The following is a 25,974-nucleotide window of genomic DNA, read 5'->3' on the forward strand; positions in this document are numbered from 1 at the left end:
ATTAGTTCTTCATCAAGTCACACATCATCATCAAATAAAATTTAAACATTCAAATCAAACTAAGAAAAATAAGAACATAACAAAAAGATAGAAAAACTCAAGAATTGTATTCTTGATCTCCAAATCTTTTTGAATCCTTCAAATTATTTTTTTCTTCAATAACTTTGTGGTTTGACTCTTAACTGTTAATCTGGTGTTTCGTTCTTTTTTTTTTTTTAAGTCCTCTGAAAAGTTGTTTTTACAAGGCTTTGAAGTTATGACAAGTTAGGTGAAGAAAGAAGTCAATTTCAGCTAGGATTTTCCTCATCTGACTATGTGGGCCGTAACCTGACCCAATTAATTAACAGAAATCGTAATTGCTCTAGGACTACTGCAGTGCGTCAACTTTGATAAGATTTTTGACCACCTTCCACCTTTAAACTCAATGAAATATGAATCCACAGACCTATTTCTTTGAGAAATATTACCAAGATTATATTGAAGATTACATACTTAAATATAATCTAGTTGACCAAAATTTTGCTTCAGATTGCTCCAAATATCAGCTATAGAATCCATGTAGAAAATAGTAGATGTAGTAGGAGGTGTAATGGATTCCATAAGCCAAGCCAAAATCAAGTTATTACATTGAATCCACGGTCCAAATAAAAGATCTATGCTAGCTGGTTTAAGTACGGTTCTATCTATGAATCCAACCTTATTCCAGCTTAATAAAGCTAGCATAAAAGCCCTACTCCAAGCTACATAATTGCTAAAAGTGAGTTTATGATTGATCACAACTGATTCATAATGATCAGTGTGATGTAGAAAATAAAGTGATTGTGAATCCATAATTGAAGTTGTAGAAACTTTTTGAACTGATGTGTTTTTCGTTATCAACCATAAAAAAACCCAAGAAACTCACAAAAATGATGCAAGATTCAACAAGATATTAACAAGAAACAATGCCAAACAAGAATTCTAATATATGTAACTAAAACATATTGTATAGCAGTGAATCTTCAACATAAAACGAAGGAAAAGTAAAGGAAAAATCATACCAGTAACCTTAGTTCATGCTTTAATACCATGTGAGAATTTGAGGAAAATCAAAGAGGAAACAAGCTATTGCTGGAAATTTTCTAGTATCTTTCATTAGGAGAAAAATGAATACAAGCAAGACTATTATAGTTTATTTCCAACTAACTGAATAAAAGGAAAAAGTGGTTTCAAGTTAGTTAATTCCTAACTAACTAATATTTACAATTAGTACAATGTAAATCAGAAAAGTAACTTATTAAAAATAAATATACATGCGTTGCTATACTTTTTTCTTTTATAAGCAAACCATATGGACAACACGTAACCTTTTTTTCTTTAGTATTATGCTATGCCTTTTAATCCAGACTTCAAACAACTCTCTGCCTTTGATCTTCATTAAGCCTTCTCTACCTTTAATCTTCATTCATCTATCTTAATGTTGTCGGATTTACCACACAAGTGCACGTATCATTAACAAGTAATATAATGAAGAGTGGAGTATCATTCCAACAAGGAATTGTACCAAAATTTTGTTAAGTAGTAAACTTAACATAACTCAATTTTATCCAAACAACCAATTTTTAAAACTACTGAAAACTAAAGCAACTAAACTTAATAACAAAAATCACAATTTAAATTGATAAACTCAATCAAATAAAAGTCTAGAATCACAATATCCCCTCAACACTTCCTTTGAATATCTTCTACTCTTTCTTTACTTACTTGACAACTAAGTTGTTAACCTAGAGTTTTAATGTATTTATAAGCCTCTTTCGATGCTTTTATAAAAATATTTCTCTTAACCAATCTACAATATTCTTATGCAAATTGCAATTAAGAAAGACTCATTAAGCTAAGACTTTAATTATGGCAACATATGACATGCAAGTGTATTTCTACCTTACACATGAATCAAATCAATCATCTCATGCAATTGATATTGAACATATGCTATTTCATCCAAGGCTTACATTAAACTCTCTCTTTCAACTCCATTTAGATTACCCTATCTATCTAATTGGTGATTAGGCAATCAAACATATTAAACACAAGATTGAAATAAACAACTCAAACATTATCAATCACAAGCAAATGAGAGCATAAAAAATTCAAACTACATATTGGCTTTAATTGCAATCCTAGATAAAGAATTTAGATTATCATAACTACTAAAAACATTATCCAAAAAAATATAACCATAAACACAAAACAAATAAAAGTAAAAAGAAAACAAAGATTCATTTGGTCTTCAATCTTTAATCTTTAAGAGTTTTTCCTCACTTTCTTGCTTGCTTGATAGCTCTTTTTGTTTAGAGAAAACCTACCTTAATGGTTGTTCTCGAGTGCTCTAAAAGGGTTTTTAAATAAAGCTCAGAATTCTACTTGAATTGAAAGTCCAAATTTTTTGAAACCCGAGGTATCATGTTAGCACTAAGACGTTGAGCTTTTTGTCTTGGCCCGTATACTCTTCTTCATAGTGTCGTGGTGCCCAACGATCTGTCTTCTCTGCTTTGCCTTGCTGCAGTACTTCAACTTGTGATACAATTTCCTCTTTCTTCTAGGCTGAACTGGACAAAGTGATAGACATGAAAGTTGTAATTCTCGCTCCCAACTTTCTAATGGCTTAAGAATCATGCCAATTGGATTCTAGAATGAAAGTTATACTCAAAATACCAGAATATGTGTAGGGGAAATATGAACCTTTTAAGCACTTTTCTTTAACAATTTAAAGCCTCTTTCAATTGCACATCTACAAAAGCAACAAATGAACTCAATAATAACTAAACTAAAAGCAAATTATCATCAAACTAATGTAAAATATCTTAAATTAAATCACCCAACATGATTTACTAAATTAAGACAAATATATAAAAATATCTAATTCATAAACTAAATCTTAAGAACTCTCTCTTACTCAATCTCTTCCTTTCTCTTCTCTACAACAATAGATCTTGTTTTTGAACAATAAAATCCTAAATTCTTAATTCTTAATTTTGATTCTTCAAAGTGATATTTATTATACTCTCCTTATTAATTTAATTCTTAATATTTATATCACTCTTCTATTTTGAAATTACTTTTAAACAAATATTAATAGATAATAAGGTAAAATCTTTGATTTGATCAACAATGGCTGACTTTCCTTAAAGTTGGTTTGAGTGAAATGTATAAAGCAATTGGAAAAGGTGAAAAGCAAAACATCAACACTAAAGAAATATAATTGCCTTCTAGGAATATAAGCGCAGTGAGTGGTTTACAAAAATTACCCGACCTGCAACACATAAAAAATCCACAGAATTTAGGCTTTCTTTTAATTCCCAACAAGTCCACATATTCCAAGTTTACTGGAGACCAAACAAAAATATACCCAGCATAACCTCTTTTTAGATCTATGAACAGATGAATCCAGAAAACAGTCCTAAACAAAAATTTAATTTATTCTTTGCGTGAGTGCCACAAAGATTATCACGTTAAAATTTTAAAATAATGTGTGAGTTTCAAAAGTGTTTGAAAAGCCTCTTTTGTTAATTAAAATAAAAGTGATAAATAAACAATTATAATATATAGAAAATGGTAAACTAAAAAGAAGATCGAAATAAATATAATTTTAAGAATCAAAATTAAAAATTTAAAGTTTTAAAATTATAATAAGAAAAGAAGACTGAAAAAGGGTCGGTTGGCTAAATATACCACGCTCACCCTCGTTCGGTAGGTGCTGTATGGCTATCAAGACATATGACCGACGTAATTTGTGGAACCCTAATAGGGTTGGCTCGCTTGGCAGACCCTTTAAAACAAAAAAAGAAGAGTACGAGAAGAAAAAAAGAATGGGTGAGATGGAGTTGAACAGAGAAAAAATATATTTTTATTTTTTCATATAATAATATTTATTTTTAAATCTTTTAAAATTTAAAATTTATATTTTAACGATATGACATCATTTTTATGCTCTAACAGCTTAAGAGAGCATTCACTATTATAGTGCAACAAATATACAATATTACTTTTGTCTAGGCACAATTGCCTAATGTTGTATAGCATTGTTGCGTGTTCCAGCGGTAAGTAGTCACCTCGCATCAGGCCCAGAGTACCTGATAAGCACGCTTGAAACCGTACCTCTGCCTTCGCACTCATTTCTCGGTGGTTGCTTTTCATACTGAGAAGAGACATTAGAGCTTGCGACTAGAAGACATTAGCCATGGCTTCATCCGTTTCTTCCCAACAGGATCATCAGGTGCTTCTTCTTTTTCTTGCTTTCACTTTCCCTTGCTTCATGTTATGCTCATTTTTATATCTTCGGAAAAAAAGTCTCTCCGAATTAGTATGATTTTTCTGGTCTCTTTTCTCTCCTTCTTTGTTTCTCTCTCTATTCCTGGAAAAGAATCTTGGGTTTGTTTCTCTCTTATTCTCTAACTTTTTTCTTTGTTCAAAAGACTTGACTTGAAATCTTAATCGTGTTGTATAGCAGACAGAACCCAGAAAACATTCCTCTCCTCTCGGTGTCTGTTTGATTCTAGATAGAGTTTTAATTGACTTAACTCGTTCTAGCAATTCAAACGCTTCGTAATTGAAGTTTATGTCATGTTGATTCTCATTCCAATTTACATACATGTCAATGTGTCTGGCTGATTACGAGTTCCCAGCATTTCTCCTGGCTTCGCAGCTTATATAAGTTTGACATGTTTGGAAAATTCACTCATGCTTCTTCATTAGCTCTGCAGGTTCTAGTAGAAGCAAACTCCTCCGCAAGAATTCTAAGCTTGAACAGGCCTAAGCAGCTTAATGCTCTTTCATTTCAGATGGTATGATCAGTTGCTAATAGGATGCTTCAACTGTTCAGTATTTGGGAGTTACCTTTATTTCATACAATTAGTTTTTTAATCAAATGCTTTATGTTGTAATTTTCCTTTGTTTAATTACCATATGAATATGCTTTAACGTCAGTTAACCTTATCTCTCTGGCCTTGGTTGCCGTAATATGTAATTCTATCTGCTATCAATTATGCTTGTACCTCATTTATTCTTTTATGGTTTGAGAATTCATTGATCACTTGTCAGAGTATAATATTGAATATATGGGTGGGTCAAACAACTTTCTTTGCTCTAGTTGTTCTAGTAACTGCTAGTTCGTGTAATTTCTGTTGCATGCCTTTCTATGTCAACTGCATATAAATGCCTACAAAGTTTTGTCCTTCCAATAGGATCGTGTGTTCAGCTCTGTAGCATGCACTTTTATTATCATGCTTTTCTTCTCCATTTCTACATTATCTGCATGACTGTTGCACATATTTCATCAACAACCTTTTGGTCACAAGAATTCTTTGAAACATCAAAATAGCAAATTTAATATTTTTCCTCTTTACTGCAGATTTCTCGCTTATTGGAGCTTTTTCTTGCCTATGAGGAGGATCCTAATGTCAAGCTGGTAATATTGAAGGTACTGTCCTTTGAAAAGACAGCTTAGTACCCATTTTCTTGTAGTTCATTAAACGAAAAATGTGACAACAAAAAAGCTGAGAGGAACATTAAATTGTAGAAATTTGAGTCTGATGACATTTTTGGGTTTCATTGGTTGTATACGAGCATGTGTTGTCTCTGCTCTCATGTCAAGCCAATCAGATTTGTTTGACGGCACATTTTGGGGTTAGCCCTTCAGCTTGCTTACACCTAAAGTGTGCAATGGAAAAGGCTATCTATTTTTTGCATTTATCTTAGAACATCAGCATGGTCAGAACTATGTTTTGTCTCAATCTCCATCAAATTGATTCCTTTCGAAAGTACAATGGGCCCTTCCATATTAGCATAGTAATCATATCTGGTTCTTAGGTAAAGGCCAGATAGGATATAGTTCTCATTGTTGCCACTTGATTGGCGTAATACACTTGAAAGGGGCATTGTCAGCTGAGTTTTGATTACTGATAGTCCTTACTGTAATCAAATTGTCGAAAGCATTAGTTAATTTGCATGCATTTTGAAGTTTTTTTTGTTTAACTGTGGAAGATTTGCTGGCTAAGAAGTTAGTAAATTTGACAAATGCCTTCTATAAGACTAATTTCTTTCATCGGTTATGCAACCAAATTTTTTAGCATTAAAGAGAATGCACCTGATGGCTGGCAATTTGTCTGTAGGGTAAAGGAAGAGCATTTTGTGCTGGTGGAGATGTTGCAGCTGTGGTACGTGATATTAGAGGAGGTATGGATTCTTTCATTGTTTATGGATACCTCTTTCAATCCTTTAGGTTTGAAAGGTGAATAAGTTACATTATTAGTTTGCAATCATCTTCATTTTCTCTTTGTCTACCTCAGATTTGCTACCATTTATGATTGATCTTTTGGTAGCACAGTTGACCGCATTTGAAGTGCTGAGTCAAAAGTTTCTTCACTTTTTTGTTGGATAAATTTAAAGTCAATGATTATTTGTTATCCATTTATATGCTCTAGATGATTGGAGAGCAGGAGCCAAATTTTTTTTGAAGGAGTTCACCTTAAATTATTTGATGGCAACCTATAGCAAACCGCAGGTAACCCAATTGGCATTAAGTAAAATCTCACATAAGAGCTGGCTTTAGCCTATATCATGTATATGTATGTTTCTTCTAACTGTGAAAATTCAAATCTCATTCAAGGTTTCAATTCTTAATGGAATTGTTATGGGAGGTGGGGCTGGTGCTTCAGTGCATGGTAGATTCCGTGTTGCAACTGAGAACTCGGTAATTGTCTTTATGTTGCTTTTTGAAGTATTTTTCAATTTTCTTGCATGTATTAGAAGAAAAAAAATGTCTATATTAGCATTCTTAGCCAATATTTTCTCTATTGTTAATCAATAACAATAAGTCCCCAATTAAAACAAGTTCATGTCTACCACAGATCTTGTCGAGTTTTTACTTTTTCTATAAATTGATCAGACAATCTGATCCTGTCAATGGCAGTTTTGCTTTTCTGTAGTTATATGACTATATATTGGATGTTTTGCAGGTTTTTGCAATGCCTGAAACAGCTTTGGGACTCTTCCCAGATGTCGGTGCATCATATTTCTTGTCAAGACTCCCTGGATTTTTCGGTAACCCCACTTATATCCTTGAATATCTTTATATATGCCCTTAATAATTACTAGTATTATTAAGATGTCGTATGCTAAATCATTTAAAATAAGATGAACCTTTGTGTCACCTCTTCATTAGCACCCAGGATTTTGCCTGATGCCTTTTACAGCTGCAAGGAAAAACGCAAAGGCAGTAAGACACCATAAATTGGGTTCTTGACATTATATTGCTTTATGATAGTACAATAGTTATCTTTTCCGTTTGTTGGCTCTATTTTGGTTCATAGAGCTGTTTCGTGGTTGTGCTGATTGTTCTACCTAGCCAGAAACTTGTACACGTGAATTTGCTTTGTATCTAGCTTCACATTTCTTTGACAAATTCTGGCAGGAGAGTACGTTGGTCTTACTGGTTCAAGGTTGGATGGTGCAGAAATGCTTGCCTGTGGCCTCGCAACACACTTTGTCCCTTCAGCTGTATGCTTTTCAGCCTAAAATACTCTCTGGATTACAAACATAGTTGAGTTTGAATATATTTGGGGAAAAGTAGATACATTCAGTTCGTTGAGACAACGTGATCAGAGGGAACACATAACAAGTTTTAGCTTCATTTTTTCTTTTGCAAGTAAAATTAGCATGAATACTTCTTCTTCATCTTCTATCTTAACATTAATCTTTGAAAGTTAAAGTGTAGAGTTTAAATAAATGTATGCTTTCTATATTGTGTGAAGCTAATTTTATAACAGTAACCAGATTTAGCTTTTGAGGTTTTAGAAATGAACTTTTTCATAGAGAGCTACTTTTGTAACTAAAACCAAATCTTTCCTTTTGGTTGGGGAAACTAAAACCTGATGTGTTTGCACTTATTGAAGCAACTAAAACTGAAAATACATTGTTCTATTTATCTATGCTGCGTGAACTGAGGAAAAGCTGCACTGTGAGTATTTTAGGTACACAAGTAAAAATTCATATATTTAACCTAACAGGTTTAAGAACAGGCTTAACTGTGTTGAATTACATGACCCAAATCACTGTGTAATACTTCAAAAGAGTAAAGTTATAGCTTCTAGTTAGGATAATCTCTGCTTCTGTCTTGGGTATCAAGTTTAAGTAATCTAAGAAGTGCATGATGCTTGTTAATGTTTATAAAACGCTAGACTATATATGCATATTTTGTAAGGGCTTAATTGCACATTTCTTGCACTTGAACTGTACATGACTTTGGAGATTTGAAACCATGTCAATATCTTTTAATTCCAGAAGAATGTCAACATCCATTCAAGTTGCCATGTGTGGAATTGTTTTTCCTGCACTAAGAAAGCATTTTATCATACGCAGTGTCTTATTGGAATCCTTAAAAATCTCTGCTGAATTTATAATCCAAAATGGGCAGTGTGAACAGTGGCTTAGACATTTTACTTTCTTTCTTTTGATAATTTGAGTATCTATGTTATTTGTTCATATCTGTTCACTTACCCAACAGAAGTTAGCCATGTTAGAAGCTGCACTGTGCATTGTAGATTCCAGTGATCCAGTAATCATTTCCTCAATTGTTGATCAATACTGTGAGCAACCCTCATTGAAAGAGCAGAGTGTGTACAAACGGTTAGTTTTCTATTAATAATTCAATTTCCTGCACATGGTTTGATCCCTGCAGCCCATTGAGAGAGAGAGAGAGAGAGAGAGAGAGAGAGAGAGAAAGAGGGAGGGATCTTACATATTAACAGTGAATATAAAATTTATTTAATATCTGCCCTTGTATATGATTCTCTGTTCGTGGAATATTAGGTAGCCATGTCTTTCCTAAATTCTCATTATCATTGGTGATGTGGCTACAGATTAGATGTCATTGATAGATGCTTCTCTCAAAAAACGGTTGAAGAAATTATATCTGCTCTCGTAAGTTGATGCTGTGATTTTGTTAATTTTCAGAAACATTGATTGGATTCTCTCATTTGGTCTTTCTTGCATGTGTTTTAAAGTTCCCTGCTATTTACTATACCATCAGTATATGCCACCTAAGACAACAATCTGATGAACCCGCTTACACAGGAGAGGGAGCTTGTTCACAAAATGGATGTTTGGATCTCTACAACAATTCAAACATTGAAAAAGGCTTCACCAACAAGTCTTAAAATTTCTCTTAGATCAGTAAGTTAACATATTTATATTGACTGAGACATGCCAACAAGATCATGCATTGAGGTTGCTTTAGGGTTTTTCCTTTTAGTAGATTTTACCACCCAACAGCTCTGATATACAGTGTGCACTATTTATCATTATTTTTGAGTTTAGCTCATTTCGAAATTCACCTTGAATTATGTAACCATCCAAAAGATGTGGCACTTATCAATGTCAGTATAAGAATATTTTTATCTTATACTGCTAGGGGCACAGCTGAAACAAGAAAGATTCAAATTAAATAAGGGCTTATTTTTTCCTTGAAAGCAAATTGATTTCCTTCTATGTTAGTGAATAAAGGATCATGGATTATCTAATTTGGAGGTTGTTGTAAGCTTTATCAATAGTTTCATCTTAATGTTGACTCTGCTCTTATGATATCAGATTAGAGAAGGGAGGCTCCAAGGTGTAGGTCAATCCCTTGTTCGTGAGTATAGAATGGTTTGTCATGTCATGCGGGGAGAAGTCAGCAAAGACTTTTTTGAGGTTTCAGCTGACTCAAATTTCTGCTTCTGTTGGGTGTTATTTAATTTGCTTTATTTCTTATTGCTTCTTGAAATAATTAAGATCTTAATTTCTTAATGCAGGGTTGCAGGGCTATACTACTGGATAAGGATAAGAACCCAAAGGTGGTATTTCCATTCCTGAATCTTAGATCACTTATTTGCATTATATGAAGTTTTTTTAGTAAACTGATGAATTCCCTCCCCCTCCCCTCCCCTCCCCTTGTGTTTTGCCAGTGGGAGCCATCCAAATTGGAGCTTGTTACTGATAGTAGGGTTGACCGGTATTTCTCCAAGATGAACACTGAAGAATGGGAAGATCTAAAGCTTCCCACTAGATCTAAGCACAAATTGCCACTATATGCCATTGCAAAGCTTTAGATGACATTTGAAATGATGTTGAGTATAGGGCAGAAAGTTGTAAACTCTATAATAAGCAAAGCCAGTTTGGGTATATGCATAAGCTGTTATTGGCATTTTACATGGCCAACTGGTTAAATTTATATGAACCCAATAACAAATGTCACAGTTAATGATATTGGTTATGCATTTTCTTGGAGGGGAGGCTTTGCATTCTCCATTTCAAGCATAGAAATAGCCAATAGGCATTCATTCATTCTTCTCTCCAAACTGGCAAAAAAGTACTTGCAAGCCCTGTTTGACTGGGCTGCTTCCGCCTTCCTGGAATTTGGAAACAAAAAACAAAGAATAGTTCTACCCCTCCGGCATCAGACGTCAAGAGTTATGTCAACTAAACGCAATACTCTCTTCATAAATGAAGGAATCTAGGGGACAAAAGAGGGGCTCAAATTTGAGAGTATGGTCATGCAAATGAAGGTTTCTGGTAAAGCCATTAGATAATTAGTGATGGATGTGTCTGGAAGCCTGTAAACATTGAGGGCTTACCTTAGTTTGGATCTCAAAGAATGCTCGCCGACTTAAAATTTATAATTGATTAACCAGTGTCAGTTAAAATTTTATTACGTAAATATACGTATTGAATAGATAGTATATAAATAAGCAAAGTATTGATCTCACAGGAAATTGATTTAAAATTTTACTAAATACTAAAATTAGAACAAATTAATCTTATCCAAACACTCAAAATTAATTGATTAACTAAAACTAATTAACTAAACTTTAAACCAATAAGAAAAATCAAAATAATATTAACTTGAGAAAATATCAAATCAAACAAACCTAGGATTACAATATCTCACACACTTCATCTAAATTTTACCTCTCTTCCTTAACTTATTTCAATGAGTTGAATTGCTAACCTAGAATCCTAAATTATTTATAAAGGTCTCTCGACTCATCTTATAAAAATAAATATTTTAATCAAAATACTATATCCCTATGTGAATTGAAATTAAAATAGACTCATTAAATTCAAGATCTAATCTGGCTACATATGACCTATAGGTATATTCCTATCTTATACGCAAATCAATTAATATGATCATATGCTATCTCAATTTTAGTCTACTCTAAACTCTTTCTCCCAAGTTTGTTTAGATTCCTAAATCAATTTAATTGGTGGCCAAACAATTAAAAGTATTAAGAACAAATTGGAATAAACAATTCAATGTCCTTTGAAAATAAGTAAGAAAGAGATTAAAAATTTAGATTATATGTGAGTTCAATTGCAATATTAGAAAAAGAAAATTATGATTGCGAAAATAAATAACATTGTATAAAATTCAACCATTGAGAGTAACAAGAAAATAAAAGCCAAGGAAGAAAACAAAATAAATATTTTCCGTTTGATCTCCAAGTTTCAGCCTCAACTCCTAGCTTCTTGAATCTCTCAAAAATTGTCTCTCTTAATGTTCTTCAAAGTATCCTATTTATACTAATAACTTAACCTACACTTCTTTAAGTTGACCTAGGGTTTAATTGGGCTTAAAATTGTAATGAGAGGCCTAAAAATCAATTGTGAATCTTTACAAATTTCCATTCTCAGTATAGTACATCCAATCATTTTTCGATGCGATTTTCTCTATCTTCAAAGTAGAACTGGATAAAATGATCTTCATAAAAGTTGTAGCTCTATCTCTTAGCTTTCCAATAGTCTAAGAATCGCATCATTTGGAGTTTTGTAGATCGAGTTATAGCCAAAAAACTGAAGTATATGCAAGCAGACTTTCTGATATTTCAACATCTCACTTTCCAAAATTAAACTCAATTTCTTTTAGTTCCTACAAAAAATATAAAAACTAATAAATAATAACCAAATTAAAAAGAATAACATAAAATTAAAATAACTCACTTAAAAATAAATTAATTATAAAAAAAAAACTAAAAATAAATAAATTATAATTGAAAATTGAGGACTTAGCTAATATTTAATAACAAAATTGGGATAAAATAATTCTATAAAATAGAATTATCGTACCTCCAAATTTAAGATTTTGCTAGTCCTCGAGCAAAAAGAGAATCACAAAAAGAAAACTAAACATAAAAATCCTTGAACAAGAAATAGAAATACTAAATCATGATTTCTCAATGTTTCCTCATAAATTAACTCAAATTCCAACTTAAAGTAACGTACAACTAATCCTTAAATTCATGCATCAATTCAAGTGAAAACTTATTTTTCGAATGGACTTCCCGTGTGTGTGTGAATGTTCTCTTACAAAGAATATCATGCAATTCGGATTAGCTTATGTCAAATCTAAGCATAGATTAGTACTAGGATCCCATAAGTTTGCTTTTCATCTCTCTCTCCACTAATGTAGTTTAACGCTTATTCAAGGATCAATAGGTCTTTATCAAGCTTGTAATGTAAGGCTAAGGTCAAGGTATGATAAAGTATATATTTAGGCTCAAATTCACCCTAAGCACTTAATCAATCTAAGACATATAAAGAACTCAATTTTTTTTAATAGCACCCCCAAACTTGAAGTAAACTTTTCTTTGTACAACACACTTTATTTCTTTTCTTTTCTTTTCTCTTTTTTTTTTTCAACCCCCAAACTTATTTTTGACAATTATAAACTAGGGGTCATTTTCCTAACAACCATCACTTTTTTTTTCACCTTTCTCCCTCAATTTATTCTTAGGCTCAAATCATTCTTTAGAAAGATTAAAATACTTAGAGGGTGAAAGGTTCAAATTGTAAGATTTAAATAGATAGGCCAAGGCTAACATAATTGTGTAATTACAAAGAAAAGGTAAATTAGGCTCAAAATGGGTGACTAAGGATAAATATAACAAGGTAAGCACAAAAAGGCTCAAACGATCCAAATATGGCCTAAATCACTTCCTATCCTAAGTGTTATCTAAGATTTCGCCTTAAAATAGAATCAAACAAATTCTGTAATTCTTGACTTCGCTATACTTTTTCATCAACATAAACTTTTTCTAAATCACACAAAAGTTCTAAGTAAAAGAGTATAGTGATCAAATTATTGGAAGTCACATTCTAAAATAAAGCTATCACAAGAATATCACATAAAATTAAATCATAACTATATACTTCCCAAAAGCTAAGAACCAAAAGATAATTAAAACATCATCCTAGGATTGGGACAATTATGAATGAGGTGCAACTATCTGAAATTTTTTTTTGAAACACAATAAAGCATGCAAAACATAAATAAATATGCAAGACATATTTTAAAATAAAGCTAAAAAAGAATAAACTAACAAAATTCTAAACCACTCCCCCAAACTTGGAATAAACATTGTCCTCAATGTAATAAAAGAAAATAAAAGAAAAAGGACAAGAATACTCCCCTAACTTTGAAGCTGCAATCTACACGTTGTCCGCATCGTCACCACCAAAATCGTCCTCAAAGTCAGAATCTGTAGGCAACGAAGAAAAAGTAGTCATATCCATCCCAATGTGTTCGGCATAGGCTCTCATCATTTGTTCGATCGCCCGATTTTAGTGTTCGTGACGGTTTAATCTACGATCGATGTGCTCCATCCATTGAGCAACACTACGTGTGGGAGCCGCTTGTGAAGGTGGGGGAGCGACTTGGGAAGAACTACCAGCGACAGGTGCAGATTCCTTTAATCTCTTAAGAATGCCCATGGTGATGGGAATTTTTGGTTGCTGCAGCTCCTCTTTATTGCTCCATTGCACACCAGCTCTCGCACATAAGGCAGTAATCAAGGAAAGAAAATCGATACCATCTCATTTAGTGCGGCCCGTATGTAAGATGGCATGAAAGATAACCTTACCAACATCAATGGATTTATGTGTGACAATGGCATAAATAAGCACTGCACGATCCCCGTGGCATCACTGATATGAGTGGAAGGGAGTAACCATGCCGTTACAAAGTGTAACAACACTTTCAGTTCCTTTTTCATGACATTTCATTTGAATGAAACTAGCTCACCATGCGATATCTTCCATTGGGCTCCCTTAACACACAGCGTCGATATAATCTCATTACAATCCTGATGATCACCCAAGTACTGCCTGTGTTCATCATTCTCTATATTGGGAGTTCCAAAAAATGCGTTGATAGCTTGGCTGTGAAAAGGGACTTGTTTGCCACAGACAAATGCCACACCATCAACATGCTCAACTGTATTTGCACAAAACTCCCGGACTACAGGCACCACTGCAGCTTTAGGTTGGTCACTAAAAAGCTACTAATGTCTGTCTCGAAGCGTGTCATGAATCTCTTTGTAAGACAAGATGGGGATCTCTATTCCTCGTTCGGGAATTGGCACTTTGTTGATCAAGGACGTATGATATCGTGCAGAGGCTTCGGCTGAGATGAACTTCGATCTATCAAAAGCACCACTGGAGCTTGGTTTGGATCGTTTTGGTGCCATTCCTACAAAAGAAATTTAATTATCAAAACAAATCCAGAGGAAAAATATGCAAGTAGTAATGCATGAACAAGCATGAAAATATGAAAAATCTACAAGCACAAATTTAATTAATTCCTATCCAATTCAACAATCCAAATTCAAGATTTCCATTAACCATCTCACTTCTTAAGATGCAGCATAAATTCTCTATTCCTCACAACATTAAGACAGCCTTCTCATAATCATAATTTTCACAATGCCACAGTCTAATTATAAAAATTAAAAATAAAAATAACTCTATAACAATGTATTCATCCAGAATTATTAGATATGGCATGTGTTACACCAATAATTCCAGAATTTATTTCTACTTGCTCAACCAAGCATCAAAAATTAAACAAACCCATCATTTACCCACATCAACAAAGCATTTATCAATTATATTGGCATCAAATAAAAAATCCATGAATCCATTAGATGAGTAACAAGAATTAAGCACTAATCATAACAATTTTCTATACTCCAAGCATAAATCATGAGGAATTAGGAAAACCCATGAACAAACATGCACAATGGATCATTCAAGGTGCAAAAATTATAAAATTTACTATGAACACCAGCCTCATCATCTCTCTACAAAATAATTGAAAACCAAGTGTTTGGAGGAAACAAAAAGGAGTACTTACCCTAGGAGTGCAATGAGTGCAGGATTTCAAAGTGAAAATAAAAAAATCTAAGTAGAAATCAAATGCAGAATTTTGGAGTGAAAATGAAAGAGAGAGGTAAGAGAGGTGTAAGAGAAAGAAGTTTGGGGAGTGGGTTCGCGGCTGAAGAAAAAGAAAGAATGAAAAAGATAAAAAAAATGAGGGTTTATATAGGGTTGGGGCTGGGCCTCGAGGGAGGGCCGCGACTTTCACTTTCTCAAACCCGAAGCTTTACGCTTCGGGTTTCAGCACCACGGTGCTCAATTTTTCTATTTTTAATGCCTTTGTTTAGCGCCGTGGTTCTCCCATTGAGGGCTGCAGTGTTGAAACATTCTGTTTCAGCTGCATTCCTTGCTTCGTCCAACGTCACGACGCTCCTTTTGAGAGCCACAGTGTTGAAACCTTCTGTTTCAGCCACTTTTTCTTCTTTTCAAGGCTGCGGCACTCATTTGTAGCGCCGCGACGTTGATCTCTTTTTTTTGAAATATTTATATTTTTATATTTTTGATTTGATTTTTTTTATTTTTTTGATTTAACTACCTACAAAAGGACACAAAAAAATTAAATTAAAAGAAATAAATTAAAAAGCATTAAATAAAATAAGGATGAAAATAAGTAAGGTTAAGGAGCTGGGGTTGCCTCCTAAGACGCGCTTCATTTATAGTCTTCGGTTAAACTGACTTGGACTTTAGGCCGTGTCAAGCAAGTGAATTGAGGACTTTTGATGATTAATTTTGCCTCCCCAATAATGCTTCAATCTTTGTCCATTGATTTTAAATTTTCGACCATCTGTCCCTCTAACTTCGATTGCTCCATGTGGAAATACTTCATTGACAATGAAAATACCAGACCACCTTGATTTAAGCTTTCTTGAAAATAATTTCAAGCGAGAATTATAGAGCAACACTAATTGTCCTGGCTCAAAGCTTATTTCCACTATCTTTTTATCATGCCATTGCTTTGTTTTCTCTTCATAGAGTTTGGCATTTTCATAAGCTTGAAGGCGAAATTCATCAAGTTCATTTAATTGCAACAACCTTTGCTCACCTACTACTTGTAAATCAAAATTTAACTTCTTCACGGCCCAATAAGCATTGTGTTCAAGTTCTACCGATAAGTGACAAGCTTTGCCAAAGACCAGCTTATATGGAGACATGCCAATTGGGGTCTTGTAAGCAATCTTATATGCCCACAGTGCATCATCCAATCTTCCTGCCCAATTTTTTCTTGTGGGACATATTGTTTTCTCCAAAATCCTCTTGATTTCTTTATTCAATACTTTTGCTTGGCCACTAGTTTGAGGATGATACGCAGTTGCAACCTTGTGTTTAACTCCATATTTTGCCAGAAGTGCATCAAAATACTTGTTGAAAAGTGACTTCTTTCATCACTAATAATTACCCTTGGAGTGCCAAATCGAGTGAAAATATTCTTCTTAATGAAATTCATCACCACCTTTTAATCATAATGAGGAAAAGCTGACGCTTCAACCCACTTGGAGACATAATCAACAGCAAGTAAAATGTATTTGTTGTTGTATGAAGATATGAACGGACCTATGAAGTCAATACCACATACATAAAAAATTTCTATGTCCATGATGTTGTTGAGAGGCATCTCATGTCGCCTTGAGATATTTCCCACTCTTTGGCACCTGTCACAATGCCAAACAAAATTGTGAGCATCCTTAAATAATGTAGGCCAATTCAAACCTGATTGGAGGACTTTATCAGTAGTCCTTATTCCTCCAAAGTGTCCTCCATAGAATGGCAATGATGAAGCACACTTTGAATTTCTTCTTTCAAGACACATTTTTTGAAAATCTGGTTTTTACACTACTTGAACAAGTGAGGCCCATCCCAAAAATAAAATTCAACATCATGCAAAAATTTCTTTTTCTGATGAAAATTTAAATCAGAGGGAAAAATGTTGCTTACCAGATAATTCACGAAATCAGCATACCAAGGAAGTGATTTCTTACCAACTTGAAGGATTTGTTCATCAGGAAAAGTCTCCTTGATTAAGGTTGAATCCTTACCTTAAGCTTCAATCTCCAATCTTGAGAGATGGTCTGCCACTTGATTTTCTATTCCTTTTCTGTCATGAATCTCTAGATCAAACTCTTGTAGGAAGAGAATCCACCTTATCAATCTTGGTTTAGCATCCTTCTTGGCAATCAAATATTTGATAGTTGAATGGTCAGTGTACACTATCACCTTTGTCCCCATGAGATAGGAGCGAAATTTGTCAAAAGCAAAAACTATAACCAAGAGCTCCTTTTCAATTGCGGTATAATTTTTCTGGGCCTCATTCAAAGTCTTGCTTGCGTAATAAATGGAATGGAAGATTTTATCCTTCTTTTGTCCCAAAACAGCTCCCACCGCATAATCACTCGCATCACACATTAGTTTAAAAGGAAGAGTCTAATCGGGACTAATTATGATTCGTGCAAATATTAATCTTTTCTTCAATTCATCAAAAACAACAAGTCATTCATTATCAAACTTAAATGGCACATCTTTCTCCAACAAATTGCAAAGTGGTTTAGAAATTTTTGAAAAGTCTTTAATAAATTTTCTATAAAAACCAAAATGACCAAGAAAACTTATAATACCTTTGACATTTATTGGAGGTGGTAATTTCTCAATTGTTTCAATTTTTGCTTTATCTACCTCAATGTCGCTACTAGAGATCTTGTGCCCAAGAATAATACTTTCTCACACCATGTAGTGACATTTCTACGAGTTAAGCACCAAATTTGTTTCTTCACATCTCTTGAGTCCCCTAGCAAGATTTAAGAGACAATCATCAAAATTATTTCCAAAGATAGAAAAATCATCCATAAATACCTCCAAACATTTCTCCACCATGTTTGTGAATATGGCCATCATACATCTCTGAAAGGTGGCAGGTGCATTACATAATCCAAATGGCATTCTTCTAAAAGCAAAGGTGCCATAAAGACATGTAAATGTAGTCTTTTCTTGATCTTCAGGGGCAATTGCAATTTGGTTATAACCAGAATAACCATCTAGAAAGCAATAATATTCTTTACTAGCCAAACGATCCAACATTTGATCAATGAATGGAAGAGGGAAGTGATTTTTCCTGGTAGCTTTGTTGAGCTTGCGATGGTCTATGCACACTCTCCATCCAGTCACAGTTCTTGTTGGAATGAGCTCATTATTGTCATTAGCAACCACAGTCATTCCGCCTTCCTTAAAAACACATTAAACTAGACTTACCCATGAGCTATCGGAGATATGATAAATTATTCCAGCATCCAACCACTTGATGATTTCTTTCTTAACTACTTCTTCATGATGGGATTCAATCTTCTTTGCTGTTCAATTGTGGTTTTGTGAATTTCCTCAAAGAGAATTTTGTGCATGCAAACTGAAGGGCTAATTCCCTTAATATCAACTATGGTCCACCCTATTGCTGTCTTGAATTCTCTAAGTGTCTTCAATGACTTCTCCTCTTGCATGTTAGTAAGTACAACATAAATAATAACTGGAAGAGTAGAAGATTTTCCAAAAAAAGCATACCTCAAGTGTGCAGGCAAAGGTTTGAGTTCCAAAATAGGTGGTTCCTCAATGGAAGGCTTAGAACTGGCATCAAAGAAGCTGAAATATCTAAAGACTCATATTGATGATTAGTTCTAAATCTGGAGTGAGCATTTAACAAATTTGAATATTCGATAAATTCATCATCATCCCTATCAGAATTAGCAACTAAACATGCTTCAAGAGGATCATTGGGATTTTCTTCTAAGAAAACATCATGTGTAAAGTTATTTACCATACTCACAGAAAAGCAGTCTTCAGATGTCACAAACAATTTTAAAGCTTTGAAAATATTAAATCTTACCTGTTGGTCTTGAACTCTCAAAGTGAGCTTACCTTTTTCAACATCAATCAAAGCTCTAGCAGTTGCTAAGAATGGCCTCCCAAGGATGATTGGAATTTGCCTATCTTCTGTCATGTCAAGAATTATAAAATCAACTGAAAAAATAAATTTATCTACCTTGACAAGAACATCTTCAATAATTCCCCTTGGGTACACATAAGAACGATCAACCAATTGCAAAGTAACAGAAGTGGGTTTGCATTCTCCAAAACCAAGTTTCTCAAAAATTGACCAAGGCATTAAATTGATATTTGCACCGAAATCATTCAAAGCTTTTGCAAAAAATAAATTACAATAGTACAAGGGATTGTAAAACTACTTGGATCTTTGAGTTTTGGTGGCAGTTTATTTTAAAGAATTGCACTACACTCTTCTATAAAGGAGACAGTTTTAAACTTACCTAGCTTTATCTTTTTGGAAAGGATGTCCTTTAAGAACTTGACATAACTGGGCATTTGTTCCAAAGCTTTAGCAAAAGGAATATTTATGTGTAATTTCTTGAAGACATTGAGGAACTTTGGAAATTGCTTTTCAAGCTTTTGCTTTTGGAGCCTTTGGGGAAAAGGTTGTGGAAGATGGATGACTTGAGAAGTTCCTTGATTTTCAGCCTTGTCATTTTCTTTTTGTTCAATTTCAATCTCATTCTCACACATTCCTTCCTTATCAACTTGTTTATTCTCAATTTCAACTATTTTTTCATTCACCCCTTCAATCTCTTTTCCACTCCCTAAAGTGATTGCTTGGCATTGTTCCTTACCTTTAAGATTGATTTGTGTGTCACTAGGTAAAGAACCTTGAGGTCTATTATTAATGGAATTTGCAAGCTGTCCCACTTGGGTCTCAAGATTTCTCAAGGATGCTCCATAGCTTTGAATTATATCATCATTTTTTGCTATATATTGCAAGAGAAGTTCTTCCACTTGGGACTTCTTTTTAGGAATTGGTGGTCTAGCTTGTTGTTGAAAACCAGAAAGCATGTTGGGTTTTAGATTGGAAGGCCCTGCATTGTTATTCCATGAGAAGTTGGGATGGTTTCTCCAACCGGGATTATAAGTATCAAAGTATGGGTTATTCTGCTATCTATTGAAATTTCCCACAAACTGGACTAATTCAGAATTGTATGAACATTGATATTTGAATGGCCATCTCCACACATCTCACAAACTGTAAATGAATTTTGAACTGCATGAACTCCCAATGTGTCAAACTTCTTAGACAGTGCAGCCACTTGCACAGCTACTTGAGCAGTTAAGTTGCCAAGTGCATCAATTTCATAAGCTTCAACAGCTTTTCTAGGACCGACCTTTCTGAAGGCCATTGATAATTATTTGAAGCCATCTCTTCCAATAAATTATAAGCATCTGCAGCATTCTTACTCATTAATGCCCCACCAGCAACAGCATCAATTATGGTTTTAATTGACCTAACCAGTCCATTGTAGAATGTCTGAACTTGCAACCAATCAGGAATCCCATGATGTGGACATCTTCTCAGTAGTTCTTTAAATCTCTCCCAAGCTTCATACAAAGACTCACCATCAAATTGTGTGAATGAGGTGATATCATTCCTCATCTTTGCAGTCTTTGCAGGCGGAAAGAACTTTGCGAGAAACTTTTGACCCAAGTCCTCCCATGTAGTGATAGATCCACTAGGCAGTGAATTAAGCCAACTTTTTGCTTTATCCTTTAGAGAAAACGAAAATAGTCTCAATCTAATAGCATCATCAGTTACTCCATTATATTTAAAGGTATTGCAAATCTCCAGGAAATTTACCAAATGAGAATTAGGATCATCACTGGGTAACCCACCAAATTAGACTGAAGACTGAATCATCTAAATGTAAGCTGATTTAATTTCAAAATTATTTGCATTGATGGAAGGTCTCCTAATGCTTTGGTGCAAACCTTGCAAAAGAGGAACAGCATAATCCTGCAGTGCTCTATTTGCTTCGGGAACCAGATTAATGGCATTATTGCCATTGTTATTGTTATCCTCAGCCATTGACTGGTTTAAAGCTGCAACTTGCAAATTCTCCCTTCGACATCTTTTGAAAGTTCTTTCTATCTCAGAATCAAAAGGAACAAGATTCAAGTTGTTTCTTCTTTGCATACAATGACCAAAGATATCTGCAAACAAACAAAATCTAATATTAAACAAGAAAAATAAATTTTGAAGTAAGACTAAATTACTTAGTATTAGTACTAATAAAAATTATAGAAACAATTCCCCAGCAATGGCGACAAAAACTTATCAGTTAAAATTTTACTACGCAAGTATACGTATCGAATAGATAGTATATAAACAAGCAAAGTATCGATCCACCAAGGAATTGATCTAAAATTTTACTAAGTACTAAAATTAGAACATATTAATCTTATCCAAACACTCAAAATTAATTGATTAACTAAAACTAATTAACTAAACTTTAAACCAACAAGAAAAATCAAAATAATATTAACTTGAGAAAAGATCAAATCAAACAAGCGTAGGATTACAGTATCCCAAACACATCATCTAAATCTTACCTCTCTTCATTAACTTATTTCAATGGGTTGAATTGCTAACATAGAGTCTTAAATTATCTATAAGGGTTTCCCGACTCATCTTATAAAAATATATATTTTAACCAAAACACTATATCCCTATGTGAATTGAAATTAAAATAGACTCATTAAATTCAGGATCTAATTTGGCTACATATGGCCTATAGGCATATCCCTATCCTATGCACAAATCAGTTAATATGATCATATGCTATCCCAATTTTAGTATACTCTAAACTCCTCTCTCAAGTTTGTTTATGTTCCTAAATCAATTTAATTGATGGCCAAACAATTAAAAGCATTAAGAACAAATTGGAATAAACAATTCAATTCCCATTGAAGATAAGTAAGAAAGAGATTAAAAATTTAGATTACATGTGAGTTCAATTGTAATCTTAGAAAATGAAAATTAGCTACTCATGATTGTAAAAACAAATAACATTGTATAAAATTCAACCATTGAGAGTAACAAGAAAAATAAAAGCCAAGGAAGAAAACAAAACAAATATTTACCGCTTGATCTCCAAGTTTCAACCTCAACTCCTAACTTCTTTAATCTCTTAAAAGTTTTCTTCCCTAATGTTCTTCAAACTAGCCTATTTATACTAATAACTTAACCTATACTTCCTCAAGTTGACCTAGGATTTAATTGGACTTAAAAGTGTAATGAGAGGCCCAAAAATCAATTGTGAATCTTTACAAATTTTCATTCTCGGTACAATACATCTAGCCATTTTTCGATGCAATTTTCTCTATCTTCAAAGCAGAACTGGTAAAATGATCTTCATGAAAGTTGTAGCTCTATCTCTTAGTTTTCCAATGGTCCAAGACTTGTATCATTTGGAGTTCTGTAGCTCCAATTATGGTCAAAACACTAAAGTATATATAAACAGACTTTCGAATCTATCAACATCTCACTTTTCAAAGTTAAGAAAAATTCTTTTTAATTCTTACAAAAAGATATAAAAATTAATAAATAACAACTAAATTAAAAAAATAATATAAAATTAAAATAACTCACTTAAAATTAAATTAATTATAAAAATAATTATAAATAAATAAATTATAATTAAAAATTAAAAATTTAGTTAATATTTAAAAATAAAATAATTTTATAAAATAGAATTATCAACCACTGATTAGTTATTTAATCCATCCAAAGAGCAATTTTACTTGAGGGGACTTTAACACGTGTTAGACTAATAATACATGGGAATGTTAATTTTACGTTGATTTGTTAATTTGTTTATTTTATTAGTTAAACATTGAGAATGTTTATTTTATAATAATAGTAGTAGTAGTAATAACTCTCATTAAAGAAAGTAAAATATTTTGACAAACCAAAATAAAATAATAGTAATAGTTATGCTATGATTGTAATTAAATAAATTTTTATTTATTGGTATTCAAATTAGATTATAATAGAATAAACTCTATCCCTATTAAAAGTTATTTTCAATTATAAATGTAAATAGCAGTTCCCAAGTATACGTTTCTTTCTCTATCGTCTACTAGTGAATCTCAGCAGTCAGGGTTGCCGCCTTGAAGCAAGAAGAAGAGGAAGCAAACACCCATTTCTGCGTATATATTTTCTCCTTTTGGGTTTTGAAATTGCTTTTTTTTTTTTTTTTTTTGTTTTTCCTCTATAACTGCAGAAAGAATTTGATTTTGAGTAACATTACTGATGTTCTTTCAACTTAATTAGATGAAATTAGTATTACTATTGTGGCTTCTTACTTTGAATCAAAATTAGTTATAAGCTTACTATGTTTTTGATTGGATGGTTGGCTTAATTTAGTTATGGTTCAAATATTTTTGTTTGACTTTGTTGGATGTATGAACTTTTACATGTGGCTTACTCTGTTCTTGAATTGGAATGGTACTGAATACTAGGCAATGGAAAAGAAACCCAGAACACCTGGCTGAATCCATGGGTCAATTTTAGTCTGTATTGGATTGTACGAAAAATCTCCCATTTTTGGTGTAATTTTCTTTAACATATGAAAAATCAAATTCAATAGGCTTGCTTTAGTTCCTCTTCCTCATTTCGTTTAGGATTTGTATTTTGGATTTGCCATTGAGAAATATAAACATTAAAAAGGAAAATCTATGTACAATTATCCTTTGTTCTTAAAGTGCAAAATGTGAGAGCCCATATTTTGAATCTAAATAAGTCCAAAGAAAAAAAAAAAAAGACCCTTATATAGTTCAAATAAAGCAATTTATGCATATAGTATATATAAATAAATTTGTTGATAGCTCATGGAGCTAGGGTATGCTTTTCTTATTATTATCAATTCTATTATTTCCATTGCTGTTAGTGGAATTATTCTTGTTGCTCTAAGTTTTGTAATATTGTTACATAACACATTGTTGTTCCTTCTTGTTGTTGCCGTTATCACAATTATTGCTGTTGTTGTTACTCAGATTGTTTAATGGAGTTGATTAATAATTGCAGTTACAAACTAAGAAGGATTAACCTAGGAGAAACTTGCTTTTGCCCTGGTTGTTTGCATGGAACCAAAGCTAGTAGTGCACAATGGTGGTTGCCACTGCAGGAAAGTAAGATGGCATGTCCTAGCACCTACTAGTGTTGTTGCTTGGAAATGCAACTGTTCCGACTGCTCCATGAGGGGAAACACTAACTTCGTTGTACCGCATGAAAGGTTTGAGCTGCTGGGAGATTCCAAAGGGTACCTTACCACGTACACTTTTGGAACTCACACAGCAAAACATACATTTTGTAAGGTTTGTGGAATAGCTTCATTCTATACCCCACGATCAAACCCAGATGGCATTGCAGTTACACTCAGATGTTTAGACCCTGGAACGCTCTCCGATGTTGAGATTCGGCATTATGATGGGAAGAACTGGGAGAACTCCTACAATCAGACTGGCATTTCATTGTGTTCAAAGGAGCAATCCGCAATTGATTCCACCCAGCAGCAGGTATCTTTTAAGTTATTTTCTGCAATTTAGTGCACATAATCAATTCCTTGAGTAGCTTCTGCAAGAATGAATCACTTATAGGGGGGAAGAAAAATTTTCAACAGAACTAGTTTACATCCAAATTTATTGTTCTATCACTAACATAATTGTTCTTTTGAAGAGTGTTTCTGCTCTCTTCATTTATTATTTATTTATTTCTGAAGCACTTCAGAGAGTGAAAAAATGGATCATTGTGGAGTTGGAAATTACATATTGCAGGAATCTAATTAAAGAATGAATGCAGAATTGAAAGGAAAACTCCGAGAAGCACTTTAGAGAGTGAAGAAAAGAAGAGTGCAGAACCTTAAGTCGCACTGTAAGAAGATAGCTTTGAAGACTGATGTAGACTTTATAATCTATAATCTGGACTGGAAGCCACCTTGATGTTTCTAATGGATTCTATGCAATAGTTGTATAATAATAAATGATTAGAGAGTAATTTGTTTCTTACAATTTGATTTTCCTGAAAACTTAAAGAATTGAGATTGGAATTTGGTAACCTCTGGGAAAAAGCAATGGGAAGTACAGCTTTGGAAAGCAATGCTGAAATGGAGACAAGTTAAGAGAAAGAACTTTGTGGACTTTAGTTGATCATTGCTATGATTATCAACAAAAGACGATGTTTTGTAGCCAAAAGATCCTCTCATTTGTGGACTTAGTATGAAGAAAGAGAGAGGAAGTTATTGAGAAAAGGAGTAGAGTTAAGATTCAAAGTGGCAGGATGACAAACTTTGGCTTTGATAATTTGCTGGGAGCCCTTCGATGCAAAACTAAGAATCCTTGCGTGTAGATGACTGTATTAGCATTTGAGGGGTTACGGTATTTTAAAAAATTTGAAATAATATTTAAAAGTTTCAAATAAATTTTTTCTTTAGTTTGCTCAATCAAGTTTTTATATTTTTATTTGAATTATATAATATAATATAAAATAAATATTTTTATTTGAAAGTCAAATTGCCATATTAATAATCCATGTTTATTTTATTCATCTATTTAGCTTTCCAGCATCCTTGGTGATTTAAGATGAGCACAAAGCGTAATGGAAATTTTCATACTGATAAAGCTGGTTAAAATAATATTTTGGTAGATCTTCATGAAGAAAATTGCAATTTAAAGAAATGCAATAAAATCATGTCCCCTCTAGCACGTGATAACTGCTTATAATATCCGAATTTTCCCATTCTTATTTCCTTAAATTAAAAAAAAAAAAAAAATAGACATCCAAGGGATACTCGTATGGTGCATGTGTCCTGTTCCAACAGAAGTTTGAAGCCACCCATATGAATAGAGCTTCAAGGCTCTTAGAAACAC

The 25,974-nt window shown here is 33.2% G+C and overlaps 3 protein-coding genes, 1 long non-coding RNA gene and 2 other non-coding genes across 10 annotated transcripts; 4 read left to right on the forward strand and 2 right to left on the reverse strand.

Moving 5' to 3' along the window:
• Positions 1-2,323: 2,323 nt before the first annotated feature.
• On the reverse strand, positions 2,324-3,836 carry LOC148763112 (uncharacterized). Its single transcript, XR_016025996.1, has 2 exons — positions 3,712-3,836; positions 2,324-2,770 (listed from the first exon to the last, which is right to left on the reverse strand). It is a non-coding gene; the product is annotated as an uncharacterized LOC148763112 (long non-coding RNA).
• On the forward strand, positions 3,686-3,814 carry LOC148763113 (U11 spliceosomal RNA). The gene has a single exon (XR_016026076.1). It is a non-coding gene; the product is annotated as a U11 spliceosomal RNA (small nuclear RNA).
• A 191-nt stretch (positions 3,837-4,027) lies between the features above and the next one.
• LOC18601304 (3-hydroxyisobutyryl-CoA hydrolase 1-like) lies at positions 4,028-10,302 on the forward strand. 2 transcript variants are annotated; one of them, XM_007032209.3, is made up of 14 exons: positions 4,028-4,255; positions 4,743-4,823; positions 5,390-5,458; positions 6,150-6,213; positions 6,462-6,541; positions 6,647-6,730; positions 6,996-7,080; positions 7,451-7,536; positions 8,543-8,664; positions 8,898-8,958; positions 9,112-9,210; positions 9,625-9,726; positions 9,828-9,869; positions 9,981-10,302. In XM_007032209.3, the coding sequence occupies exons 1-14, from the start codon at positions 4,220-4,222 to the stop codon at positions 10,122-10,124; spliced, it is 1,155 nt and encodes a 384-aa protein (XP_007032271.2). In that variant the 5' UTR covers positions 4,028-4,219; the 3' UTR covers positions 10,125-10,302. The 2 variants fall into 2 exon arrangements, with proteins under 2 accessions (XP_007032271.2, XP_007032272.2); XM_007032210.3 differs by having other exon boundaries at positions 4,029-4,255; positions 4,735-4,823.
• Positions 10,303-18,533: 8,231 nt separating this feature from the next.
• LOC108661558 (uncharacterized) lies at positions 18,534-21,133 on the reverse strand. Its single transcript, XM_088805739.1, has 6 exons — positions 21,037-21,133; positions 20,556-20,862; positions 20,298-20,439; positions 19,890-20,208; positions 19,126-19,404; positions 18,534-18,736 (listed from the first exon to the last, which is right to left on the reverse strand). The coding sequence occupies exons 1-6, from the start codon at positions 21,131-21,133 to the stop codon at positions 18,534-18,536; spliced, it is 1,347 nt and encodes a 448-aa protein (XP_088661865.1).
• LOC148763114 (small nucleolar RNA R71) lies at positions 20,601-20,707 on the forward strand. Its single transcript, XR_016026105.1, has one exon. It is a non-coding gene; the product is annotated as a small nucleolar RNA R71 (small nucleolar RNA).
• Positions 21,134-23,095: 1,962 nt separating the features above from the next.
• Positions 23,096-25,116, forward strand: LOC18601305 (carbon-sulfur lyase). Of its 4 annotated transcripts, none has more exons than XM_018118725.2 (3): positions 23,096-23,256; positions 24,134-24,624; positions 24,785-25,116. In XM_018118725.2, the coding sequence occupies exons 2-3, from the start codon at positions 24,190-24,192 to the stop codon at positions 24,899-24,901; spliced, it is 552 nt and encodes a 183-aa protein (XP_017974214.1). In that variant the 5' UTR covers positions 23,096-23,256; positions 24,134-24,189; the 3' UTR covers positions 24,902-25,116. The 4 variants fall into 4 exon arrangements, with proteins under 4 accessions (XP_017974214.1, XP_017974215.1, XP_007032276.2 ...); XM_018118726.2 differs by having other exon boundaries at positions 24,828-25,116; XM_007032214.3 differs by having other exon boundaries at positions 24,883-25,116.
• The last annotated feature ends 858 nt before the right edge of the window (positions 25,117-25,974 follow it).

The sequence above is a fragment of the Theobroma cacao genome, chromosome 4 (genome assembly GCF_053813885.1).
Source record: "Theobroma cacao isolate CCN51 chromosome 4, ASM5381388v1, whole genome shotgun sequence".
Lineage (NCBI taxonomy): Eukaryota > Viridiplantae > Streptophyta > Magnoliopsida > Malvales > Malvaceae > Theobroma > Theobroma cacao.

What these genes read in the sequence shown, in the direction of transcription:
- LOC108661558 (XM_088805739.1), bottom strand. Translation starts at nt 21,133, where the DNA reads ATGGCTGAGGATAACAATAACAATGGCAATAATGCCATTAATCTGGTT. An exon ending in CAGTTCAAAATTCATTTACA is followed by an intron (nt 20,209 to 20,297) that starts GTTTGTGAGATG and finishes TTCAATAGATAG; the next exon opens with CAGAATAACCCATACTTTGA. An exon ending in TTTGATTGATGTTGAAAAAG is followed by an intron (nt 18,737 to 19,125) that starts GTAAGCTCACTT and finishes CTACTCTTCCAG; the next exon opens with TTATTATTTATGTTGTACTT.
- LOC18601305 (XM_018118725.2), top strand. Translation starts at nt 24,190, where the DNA reads ATGGAACCAAAGCTAGTAGTGCACAATGGTGGTTGCCACTGCAGGAAA. An exon ending in TTGATTCCACCCAGCAGCAG is followed by an intron (nt 24,625 to 24,784) that starts GTATCTTTTAAG and finishes GTTCTTTTGAAG; the next exon opens with AGTGTTTCTGCTCTCTTCAT.
- LOC18601304 (XM_007032209.3), top strand. Translation starts at nt 4,220, where the DNA reads ATGGCTTCATCCGTTTCTTCCCAACAGGATCATCAG. An exon ending in CTTCCCAACAGGATCATCAG is followed by an intron (nt 4,256 to 4,742) that starts GTGCTTCTTCTT and finishes TTAGCTCTGCAG; the next exon opens with GTTCTAGTAGAAGCAAACTC. An exon ending in ATGCTCTTTCATTTCAGATG is followed by an intron (nt 4,824 to 5,389) that starts GTATGATCAGTT and finishes TCTTTACTGCAG; the next exon opens with ATTTCTCGCTTATTGGAGCT.